We start from the raw sequence: 12,208 nt of genomic DNA on the forward strand, positions 1-12,208 counted from the left end.
TTCCCACCAGCACCTGCTGCAGATGAGATGGAACATGATTGCTTTAAAAATACTCCCTTCTGATTCAGAAAAGAATTATCTTGTTTGTAAAAGGGTTAATTTCTAAAGCATTGATCACTTTTTCAACAATACTGTTGCTAGAAAATTCTGGAAGAAGTCATGGTTCAAAATTTGTCGCATCCCCTCCCTTTGGAGAATCGTCTCACTTATGTTTGGGTGAACTCACCTCCCAGCTCCCCCGCCTCCAGACTGACCCCAGGGAGGTTTGATTCCTAGAGGACTCTGTCCGGATCACCTGACACGTCCCTCCCCCACCCACCCAGCCTCCGGCTCCAAGCGCAGGGAGTAGGAGAGAACTGAGTGGTCGGACAGAGCCAAAGCACAAGCCAAAGAGTGTCAGTGCAAGGACAGAGCATGTCCCATGGCCACGTGGACACTGCCCTCCCTCCACACGTGTCCACATGCTGAGACACTGATCTGGAGCCATGGCTCCTCTGAAGACCCCTGGGCATCTGACCAGCCCTTCACTTTACAGACGAGGAGCTCACACCACAGCTGTGGAGCGACCGCTCACAGACACGTGGTAAATGAAGAGGCTTGCAGCCCAGTTTCCTGAGTGAGAAGTCTGAGACAGCCTTTGCAGTGGCTGCACTAATGTCTCCCTTCCTACCCCCAGGGAGCCGGGTGGGAGGTTCCAAAAAAATCTGATGGAAAAGGGGGAAATGTCTACTGAGTGTCCTAAACCTGGGGGCAGATGACATGGCTTCTGGCACCATGCGGAAGCATCCTTCACATGGAACCATCACTGAGTGAGCCTAGTGGCTTCACTGGGAGGCCGACAGTCTCCCCTCTTCCTCACACCCCTCAGCACCACGTGAAGGAAGAATACTGCATTTCCTGTAAAGAAACAAAACAACAACGTTCTGCAACCTCCACCCCCAGATCTGACCACAAGTACAGTGAACCAAGCAGGTGTGGCTGTGTTTACAGCTAACTCCTGAGAAACCTGTCCCCTTTCCACGGGGGACAGTGGGGCAGTGCTGGGAGCTGCCAGGAGGGCGCAATGGCTTTGTTAGTGCCACGTGGGGGCCCCCTGAGCACGTGAGAGCCTCTTCCTTTACCATACACGCGATATCTGTCTCTCACTAAATGGGCCGTGTGCTCGCAGGAGGGCAGGTCTGCCCCGTAAGACAGTCCCTTGTTGCCCAAAGACCTGCATATCTAAGAAGTTGGTGTGAGGTAGAGATGCAGAGCTGCCATGAGCGTGCACACACACACACACACACACACACACACACACACACACACCGTGACCTCACACCCAACCAGGGCCCCAAGTAAAATTTCGTCTAAGGAAGCACTGTGACTGCTGCAGTTGGCGGCAGGCTGGCCATTTATGCCGTATCTCTGCTGACTGGAAATCCTGGAAGCCACAGCCAGGTCACAGCCACACTGGGCATGGCCCCCAAGAGCACATCCCAGCCACAAAGCCAAACAGGCAAGAGACAGATGGACACAGGTGCAGACTCAGAGAACATGAGCCCCCGAGGGCAGCACAGTGGGCGCCCTGAACTTGCCCACAGACGCCTTTCTGTGGGTCCTGCTCCACCTCCTCTGCAACGGGACCATCGCTCCTCACGAGGGCGCCATGTGGAAGCCCAGTTCAAAGCACATGTCGTCCGTCACAAGGAATTCGAATGTCTCTTGTCATCTGAGTTTCGAAAAAGAGAAAGTACCAGGAGTGAGGGAGTTGCACAGCCTGAAGCGCAGCATTCTGTGACAGTGTCAACAGCACAATGACGGTCAGCTGTTAGATGCACGCCCCGACTTGTGTTTGTGCATGTTTGTATCTTAGACCAGGGCAGGAAACACCATCAATTCATTACATGCTTTCTTAGGACAAGTATTTCTCACTGTTAGTGGGAAAGTAAATAACTGGAATGAACATAGCTGTGTCCAGCTGAGATACTATCCAAACACGGGGTGGGAAACCCGAAGGCAGATGGATTTGGTTGAAAGCTTACGCGCAACGAAAAAAGTGCAGGCACAACAGCGGTTAACTAGCCATGGCCACAGAAATGCCCCTCACGGCGATGTTACAGAGAACACGTTTTCTAATTCTCTTCATACTGACTAGACACTAAGACTCCTTATTTGTAGACTGATGCCCATTATACTGTGGAGCGGCTTTGAAAACATGTGGAGTAAGAACTCAGGTATTTTGCTTGCAATAACCTATTAAAAATGCATATTTAAGACGCTTCATAATTTCTATGAAAGGCGTATTTTTCCTGGAGTGTGCATATGTGTGTGTGTCTTCATGTCTGGATATATATTAAATGTTGTGTATCTGTCATATATTTATATATGATCATGTTGCTTTGAGCTAGAACACTCATGCGTCTCCTCCATCCCCAGCTAAATGTGTAAACATCCCAATCCTTCATCCAGCATTTTAAATATTTCCCAACTGAATAATTTCTTAGCAACCATATAAAGACAAAGTACTCTGTCCTAGAACATCGTTCCTAGTAGTCATTCCTAGAAGAGGAATCTAGAATGTATTGAGTAAAGTAGGAAGTTTTAGCATTTTGTTTTTATGTATTTTCTTATATATTTCCTCCCAGAGCAAAGATTTAACTGGTAGATTCATGAATTTTTATATAGCTTGTTTCTCAGTTTTTCCTATCACTTTTACTATAATTCAAGGTGGTAGTACTGATGGGACTTCAGGCGCTTGATCCTGTTGCTACAGTATTAAGTGTAGTGACAGTATTAAGTATTGCTACAGTATTAAGTGTTGCTACAGTATTAAGTGTTGCTACAGTATTAAGTGTTGCTGCAGTATTGTCTTGCTACAATATTAAGTGTTGCTGCAGTATTGTGTTACCACAGATTAAGTGTTGCTGCAGTATTGTGTTGCTACAGTATTAAGTGTTGCTGCAGTATTGTGTTACCACAGTATTAAGTGTTGCTGCAGTATTGTGTTGCTACAGTATTAAGTGTTGCTGCAGTATTGTGTTGCTGCAGTATTTTGTTGCTACAGTATTAAGTGTTGCTGCAGTATTGTGTTGCTACAGTATTAAGTGTTGCTGCAGTATTGTGTTGCTACAGTATTAAGTGTTGCTGCAGTATTGTGTTGCTACAGTATTAAGTGTTGCTGCAGTATTGTGTTACTACAGTATTAAGTGTTGCTGCAGTATTGTGTTGCTGCAGTATTTTGTTGCTACAGTATTAAGTGTTGCTGCAGTATTGTGTTGCTACAGTATTAAGTGTTGCTGCAGTATTGTGTTGCTACAGTACTGCAGATGACTACAGTATTAAGTGTAGCCTCAGTATTAAGTATTACTACAATATTAAGTGTGGTGACAGTATTAAGTGTTGCTACAGTATCAAGTACCTGTGGCAGTACAAAGTAGAACAATCACTTGCTAATGATGTCGTCAGTTGCTGCCTCAAGCACTGAATGTCTTCATCTGGACTAAATGCAGACCAGATGGTCTGTGCTGCTGTGTTAATGTTTAGTGTGACCTGCCCGAGTGTTGTTGTCAACTTGTAAATATTCAGAAAGCTACAGTTGAAGCTGCTATGCTGTTAACAGTCTAAGCAAGCGTGGTGTTCCTTTCCAGCAGTTCTCTGTCTGGACATGTTCCTTTGAGCTACTATGAGTAGGATGCTTAAGAGGCACTGAGTACTAGGAATGCAGTGCACAGATAGGTCCGCGCTAGAAGTCCTTTAACTGGTTAATGTCTGTCCCAACTGTTACTGTAGCAGAAGAGGTGCTTGCTTGGCCGGTGCAAAGTCTAGTGCAGTGCTGAGCTTGTACGTGTCACTTAATCTCTCTGGCCTTAGTGTCTTCATGTTCTACGTAGAAAGACAGATGAAGTGATTTCTAAGGTTCCTCTGTCCCCCAGATTCTATGGTTCTGGGCACATTGTCTTAGTGGTGTCTCCCAGCACTTGGGTCACTAGCTCATAATAAAATGACCACTTCAGGAAACCCTCTAAAACATCCGAGATTATTAGCTAAAATATAAAGAGTCTACATATGTTTATATATCAGTTTAATTCACCGGACTTACTGCCAAGAGGTAGATTGTCTGTTGAGGTCATTTTATATGAACATTTCCAACATCCGAGAGTTGTAAGTGGCAAAGGTGGTGTTTTGTAGCAGGGAGGGAGTTGGCACATACGTGGCTGGGAGCCAGATGCTGGCGTGACCAAACCTAAGATGGGTAGGCCCGTACCAAAGTGTCCAAATATCTACCAGGACGAAGAGGACATCGGAGGCCCACTCCTCCACTTGGCACAATGGGCACTGGGGGTAACTAACTACATGGCGCAGAGCCCGAAGCCAAGGAGAGAGCAGTTAAACTGAGGTGAGACGAGCTCACATGGAAACGTCAAGAGCAACATAAGGTAGTTTACAGAATTCATGCTCAGGGTCTAATGGTCCAGAGTTGCTCTTTTTGTTATTGTTGTTTTTTGGTGTGTGTTTTTTTAGTCAAGGTCCTGGTCACTTTTTTTTTTAGTTCCCTCTTTTCCATATGCTTAATGCCCACTTGTATATCTTCCTTGGAGAACGGTACAGATTCCTTAATGGCAGAGGCTCTGGAAGTGTAGACTGATCAGGAATGACTTCAGGAGAAAGTTGAGCTTGAGGTGCGTCTTGAAGGGTCGGTGGAGAAGGCATTCCAGGCCGAGCAGCCCTGAGTGAGCATGGACTTTAGGGTGCAAATAATGGCAAGTGGGGAAGCACAGCGAAGGCTGAATGAGGGTGCATAGGGAGATGTACAGTTCTATAGGGAGGATGTAGCCACATTTCAGTTCTTAAAAATCACACAGATGGTGTCTGAGTCTAAGATGGGGTTGCACACACTTACAGGCTGGTACTCCTTGCAGACCTCACTGAAATGACAGCAGAGTCTGGTTCTTTAAGGCAAAAGGCCCCTGGGGAATCCTGGGAGAGGAGGGGCTGGCATCGGAGTTTGGGCAGCCAGACAGCAGAGGACTGAGGACCGTCTGATCTAGCAGACAGCCGCCTCGACAAAAGCTGAAACCTAGGCGGCACTGACAACTGTGACGGAAACCTCCAAACTCCAGAATGGGTGGTTCCAGGCTCTTCTGGAGGCATTGGTGATGGTGGATCTGAAGCAGAGGCCCCAATCTACAGGCGCACTCACTCTCGAGATGGAACAAGCTTACAGCACTGTCCTCTAGAGAGAATAAGGTGTCCGGTCCCCTGGAGAGCCGAGGCCCAGCAGGAGGCTGAGTGGGCATCTGTGCACTGAAGGTGGAGACCGGGGGTCTGCCACACTGGACTCCGAGCACCTCGTCTGCCAGCACTGACGCTTCTCCGCTGGGAACTTGAAGGAGCCTTCTCTGGGGAGTCAGACCCACCTAAGAGGAAAACCAAATTCTTCGAGTTGGCTTAGCTGGCGAGCAGCCTCGTCAGATTGCTGCACCTGACGCCCATGGTCATTCCAGTCCCACCCTAAATGCGAGTGGACAGCAAAAGATTAGCCATGTGGGGAGCCTCTGAGATGAAAACAATATAGCAGAAAAGACAGCTTGGAAAAAACAGGTTACGCAGAGAAAGGCATTGTCAAAAAAAGTGTAATATTCTAATGAGTCGGGATGTTTGTTGAGAAAACAATTAGGAGCTCTAAGAATTTTAGAGAAATGAAAGATAGCAAGAAATTAACACTCAAGAGAAGAATTGAAGATAAATGTGAAGAAATCTCCCATTTACAAAGACAAAGCTATAGGGGGGAAAATGGAGAGAAAAGATAAGACAATGAAAGAACCTGCCAACATCCAAATAACAGTAATTCCAGGACAAGAGAACAGAGTGAGCAATAGGCATATAATGGTGCAAGAAGCAATCCAAAAAATTTCCCTGAGCTGACTTTCAGACCAAAGAGCCCAGCAAGTGCTCAGCACAGTAGGTGAAAATACACCCCGCTGAGACATGACATGTATTCCAAACAGGAAGTGGGCCCTGGACCCCCCGCGTGGGAGCTGGGGGGTGACGGGCCAGTCATGGTGCCTGCCGCGTTCGTTTTCCTGGGTTTCACCTGGACACTAGCTTCCCTGTTATTCCTTAGACTACCACTAATTCCACGTGGTGTCTGTCAATCTGGGGACATTCCAGAATGATGGGGTTTTGTTGTCTTTTTACAAGGACTTGTGTTTATGGACACAAGCCCGAATGAGTTGAGATGTGACGTGAGGCAGGCTGGCTTTTGCAGGTGGAGGAGGGACAGTGCCCACTCTTCTTCGCATGCGAACTCTCCTTCCAGGCCACTGGCCACCTCATGAGTAGACATCATGGTCACAGCATGTGGGTTCAGGAGGATCCACAGTCCCCGAACACGTGCTCCAGAACCGCCTTCCAGGCTTCGCTTTGAAATATTCCCCACCAGTGGAGCCTGTGGACCAGGAGGTATCGCTCAGTTTCGGCAGGTCCTCAATCCACATGCTATTCTACACAGATAGGACGGGGTCTGTCCTGTGGGCTTGAACTTGGTTGTCACCTTAATGGTGGATACCAGGAGCTGGCAGTCAATGAGAATGGGTCACATAGAGAAGGGACAAGATAGAATTGGCTTGTAGTTGGAGTGCAGTTTTATTTATGGTTTACATTGATGGATATAGAAAAACACTGAGCATCAAAGTATGTGAATTGGCAAAAGACCCTGGACCTTTGAGACCAGCTAATTTCAAATAGTTGAAAAATTGAATCCAGTGGTTTACAAAATGAAGGATACGGAGAGAAACCCAAATAAATATAGAGGGACCGTCTTCAGTCTTGTGCTCTAAACCTTGCAGCCCCCTGTAAGGTCTGAGCAATAAGTGAGCCATTATAACGTTTCGGGCAGCTCAGTGTGTGTGAGAATCAAACCCGAACACCCACCTTAGTGCTGGGTTTACACCAGCTGAGGAAGCTTCCCATTGCCAAGGTGAGGTGGGGGTGTTTGAACAACCTAACTGAGTAGCAGATGGTCAGCTGGGGCTCCGTCCGTGGTTTGCCAGCCATCTGGGTGAGGGTGGTGGCGAAAGCCCCACCTGGGGTCTGTTTTAGCGAATGCCTGTTGTACACGTAGCTGTGACGAAGACAGACGACTCACACACTTTGTTAATGAACTGAGAAGACTGACAGTCAGTGTGGGAGTGGAACAGTAGCCATGACAGCACAAAACCATGGGCAGGCGCTCCAGAGCAGACTGCTCATTGTTCCGTTTGCTAAGCAAACTCGCACGAACACAGAGGGACCACGTTCCACAAGTCTGCTCAGATCCTCAAGGCTGCTCGTGAGAAGACTGCTGGTGTGGGATTTAAACCAACTGGTTGTCAGGTGATGACAGCGTGATGGAGAGGAGAGCCCGGTGGGAGGAACCAGTGTCTCTGACGTGACTGACTCTGCGTCTCCCCAAAGCATGTAAAAATTCACATAAAAGAAATCTCAGAATCCTGTTTATTTCATATTAGAAATACCATGTAGACCAACATTTGTTGTCTTCGTTTTTTTCTGGTTATAGTAAATATTATGCTTGTTTTGATTATTATATTTTAAGAGATGATAACTTTTAAGAGGCAGAAGGCTGGTCACCCCCGTACCTCATGGCTGACGGCACTGCTTACGTTCTGCCCCCGTCTCCTCCCACCCCCTCTCAGCTGCCCTCCTCATTGCATCTTGCCGTGCTTTTCTTACTAGCAAATGTGGTTGCATCATCGAGTGTGTGAAAATTGCCCTTGTTCAAGGAGAGGTTGCGAGGGTCTTACCACGTCCGGTTCAGTGATGACCGCCAATAGGACAGCCTTCGTTTTCTGTAACGCGGGGCGTGGGGCTCACACCAGGCAGCACTGCCGTCCTGCTGCTGAGGTTTGAGCGGCGCAGGGCCTGCCATCAGCAGGCGTCTACTTCCCTTTCCTCTGAGTAGGTTGTTGTGTCGGAAAGGTGTCACGTGTCCATGGAGTGTACAAGCCCAAATCTATCCAGAGCTTTCTCACAACTCACCTGTTTTTCTATTTCGCATAAATGCATATAAGTAAATACAGTGTGCGAGAACTGATTCTTCTAAAACGGACATCACTGAATCTGTGTTATGAAGGGCGTGATGTTATACAGGTGTTTCATTAAAGCAGCCTTGTGAATTTTATCGGAATCCCGTCATTGTGCGGGATGACAGTGACGAGGAACAAGGCGCAGACTCGCTGTGGGGTGTGGATGGTCGCCAGACACCCGCAGCCATTCCTCTCTGCAGGGTCGTTCCTGGACAGACCGCGGCCCGCGTGAGCACATGCTCACGCACACCCTCCGCCCCGCGTGGCAGCGGTGGCCGTGCTCAGCCGGCTCCTGCTGCTGGGGACCCCGTCACTCCGCGCTCCACAGCTGGTAACGCGGGTCTTTCTGTCTCTTTCCTGAACAGTGTGTACGGCTGCCCCCTGGCTAAGAAAAGGAAAACACAAGATAAGCAGCCCCAAGAACCTGCCCCCAAACGGAAGGCGTTCGCGGTGAAAGCAGACAGCTCGTCAGTAGACGAGTGCTACGAGAGCGACGGGACGGAGGACATGGACGAGAAGGACGAGGACGAGGACGAGCAGTCCGACGACGAGGACGAGCAGAGGGACGAGGACGAGGACGAGGAGGAGGCCGACCGGGAGGAGGACGAGGACGAGGACGAGGACGGGGACGGGGAGGACGAGGACGAGGACGAGGATGAGGACGAGGACGAGGAGGAGGACGAGGAAAATGGTAATGTCCCCGGGGTTACCGAACGGCCAGTTTCCCGAGAAGCCCTGGGTGGGTGTCCGGGCCGCGTGGGTGCTGCCCACGTGCAGCCGCCGCCGCGCAGGAGACCCTGCTACCGTCCTGACACCCTGTTTTAAAGAATCCTTTTAGATTGTGTGGTGTCAGCGTGTAGCTCAGTCCAGTTGGTATTCACATTGGTCCCCACAGAACTTGGCTGAGACGTCTGCGGGGCACCCCTTTGACTAGCCCAGCGGCTTGTTCCAGACAGTGACACGTGTCACTGGCACGTCCTGGAGGCCCGCCCAGCAGGCACTGTCACCAGCCAAGCCGGGCATGGGCGGCTTAATCCTCCTGCCTCCTCGGGTGTGGGTGTCCCCTGGGAAGTAGGTTTGTCTGTTGATGGCCGAAGCTTCACTGTGGTGATTGTCACATGTCGCGTAAGGAGGGTGCTGCTGAGATGGAATCATTTGTCAGCCTGTCACCGGCTTCCATATCGGAGGCCGTGTTTGTGGTAAAGGCATCTGGCATGTGAGTGAGACTCACAGTGGAAAACGCTGCCCAGGGTGGTGGGTTGTGCAGGCTGTTACTGAAGGTGGTTCTGCTTTTCTGTCTAGTGTCCCTTAATGCCAGACTCCAAAAGTGACTTCCAAGCTAGTCCTTTTGTCAAAGTCATTGCTTTTCTAGAAAGTGGGAGTTTTCTGAAGAGTCTTATTGGCTTAGAATTTGCTTCAGAGAAATGCCAAAACATGTTTAAAAGTGAAGGGAATATTTCTTCCTTCTGCTTCTTCCGCGGGCTCAAAACTGTTCAGGGACCAGGGTTCTCGGCCGCTAATGTTTCCATACCCAGGAAGGCCATTCGGGCGCGTGCAGGAGTGTCGTGAGATCAGTAGGTCGGGCGCTGAGCCGGCCGTGGCCCATCTCATGGGCGGGCAAAATTATATCCTTCAGAAGTCATCACAGTTTGTTCCAGGAGCCTGACCAGTATGAAGCAGCCCTAGGTGGTTAGAGTGGCTTGTGGACCTTTCAAAGAGAGTTCACCATCTATGCCACATGGATGTACGGCTGTATCTGTACATACATGTACACACACACACACACACACTTCATGACAGCCTAACTGGATGCATCAGAAGACACGGGTGCGGGTATCAGTTTACTGAACAAGGCCCATGTCACGCAACGATGGGCAACTTCAGCCTCAGAGCTGCAAACAGCAGCTCTGTGTAATGAAATATCTGGAAAGCTGGAGAACAGGCTCACTTCATAAATTACTTCTAAACATTTACTGTAGTAAACGTATATTTTGGGATAAAATCATGAATTGTTGAGGCTGATTAATGGTTTGTGATTGGCCGTGGCTAATTATGAAGATGGTATAAAATATCGCTCTTTTATGTTCGCGTTCTCTTTGGACAACAGTGGCATCATGCTCGGGATTAGGGCTGTTTGTGTGCAGTGGCTTAGGGTAGGAGAAGTGGACGTGTGCGTCCTTAACCACGCATCTTCAGGTTTTAGGTTCTGCTGTCGTCTTTGTAAAATTAAACTTTCAATTTTAGTTTACTTAAGGTCATATTTTAAAAGGTCTACTTTTAAAGTTACAAAGTGACATGTTTTGGAAAAGTAGTCAGAGCATTATTGAAATGGCTTTCAAATGTGTCTTATAGGGCTTTCTTTATTCTGACTTAGAACATAATTGTTTTTAAAAGTGAAATAAGAAGTCAAATTGGTGACTGTTTTAGAAAAGTCAAGTGAGCGGGCATAATACGTGGGTGTGTGAGAGCCCATGGCACCGACACTGACAGAGTGATCACGTAGCCCCAGGGAGTCTGTCATGTGACACACGTGCGTGGTGACCTGTGCTCACAAGGTGGGCTCTGAGCCTGAGCACATTAGGAAGGGGGCTCCTGAAGCAAATGCCCATTAAGAGGCAGATAATCAATCACTGGGTTCCTGGTTTCAGAATTCAGACTCAGCATCCTGAACTCCAGCTAAGCACCTTCTAGAATCATCTGTTACATAAACTTTAAAGGAATCGCCTGGAACTACTAAGAAGGGTTCAGCCATGGTGACAGGTTAGGCGATTGCTTAGGCGACAGGCTGCTGCTGTCATAAGACAAGCCCATCAGGTCACCCAGTGTCCTTGGAGAGATGTGGACGGATGCCCTTTCAGACAGACACCCTTCCATTGGACCGTCAATCAGGGAGCCACTTAGATCACACGGCCCTGGCCCAAGGAGCACCCTCCACTGTGGTCTCTGCGGGAGGCGCCCACGTCTTGCTTGATTTCTCAGTCCAATGAAAGTGCCCCCCAAGGCGAAGTCATGCCAGAGCCTGACTCCTGGAGACTGGGTCGCCGAGCTTCTGTCGTGGGGGGTGTCCCTTGGAGGAGCCTCACAGAAAGGTGCTGCAGGACCCCCTGCAGCCAGTACCACATGGAAATCCCTCAGGTGGATGATGTTCCAGGCAGCTCATAAATCCCCAGGCTCAGAATCTTCAGGAAGATTCTAGACCAGGGGGACTATGTAGCTTTGTTGATGCAGCACTCATTTCACATGATCCTACTCAGCTGTGTCGAATTTAGTAAAATCGGGCTTTGAAAGACATATGTACCCAGTCCCCTGTTTTCCTCGCCTCACTCACCGGACGCATTGGCCTTCAGCGCTGCTGAGTCAGGGCCACCGTCACTGTCGGCACCCCCTTCACAGGAGCGCCGCGGTGCGGCCCAGGACCTGCTCCCCGTGTGCCGTGTCCTCGCTTTGCATTCGGCAAAAATCGCACAGCTCTGAAAAGCTGCTGGTTTTACCTTCTTGTGTCAATGGCCAGACTTCTGGTCACCGTCTCAAAGTCAGTCTTTCATGTTCCTGGGTTTGCACTCATGGGCGCCTGCAGGTTCCCTCCCAGGTGGGCTGTGCCTTTTTCGTAGCAGACAGACACACAGACAGCAGCGTCACGTCAACAACAGGGAGGCCAAGTAGTGACAAGTAGGAGAGGACACCATCCCGGGCCGTTGGAGAGCCTGGCCCCCATTGCCCGTCCACAAGGAGCGGACAGTCCCCCAACCTGAAGGAGCCAGGGTGGCATGAGGGAGCCACGTGGATGCAACTGAAGCTGCCATCAGCCTTATGAGGCAACAAAGTCTGAGTGTTTCCGCTAGTAGGCTGCCATTATCCAGTCAGCCAGGGCAGCCTTTCTCACCTCAGTTATAAACTGAGATGTGGAGTTTATTGAGTGATTTGTTTTCAACGAAACACATGTATACAAACCACCAGATTCTTACAGTAGGAACCCACGGATTATATTAGGTTGGTGCAAAAGTAATTGCGGTTTTTGCAGTTATTTTTAACCTTTCAAACCGCAATTGCTTTTGCACCAACCTAGTAGAAGGACCATTATTTAGAAGGTGGGAATTAGATATTTGTTTTAATTCCAAGGATCCTCCAGCATTGCAGCTACA

At 49.0% G+C, this 12,208-nt stretch overlaps 1 protein-coding gene across 31 annotated transcripts in view; it reads left to right on the top strand.

The window, feature by feature from the left end:
* The window catches only part of MYT1L (myelin transcription factor 1 like), a 365,607-nt gene that overhangs the window by 253,994 nt on the left and 99,405 nt on the right, over positions 1 to 12,208 (top strand). For all 31 annotated transcript variants that reach the window (XM_019752014.3, XM_074331624.2, XM_074331629.2 and 28 more), the window contains one exon: positions 8,432 to 8,757. In XM_019752014.3, the coding sequence (XP_019607573.2) occupies positions 8,432 to 8,757 (326 nt within the window). The remainder of the gene's footprint in view (positions 1 to 8,431; positions 8,758 to 12,208) is intronic.

The sequence above is a fragment of the Rhinolophus sinicus genome, chromosome 2, assembly GCF_057876585.1.
Source record: "Rhinolophus sinicus isolate RSI-liver-muscle chromosome 2, RSI-T2T, whole genome shotgun sequence".
In the NCBI taxonomy this organism is placed as follows: Eukaryota; Metazoa; Chordata; class Mammalia; order Chiroptera; family Rhinolophidae; genus Rhinolophus; species Rhinolophus sinicus.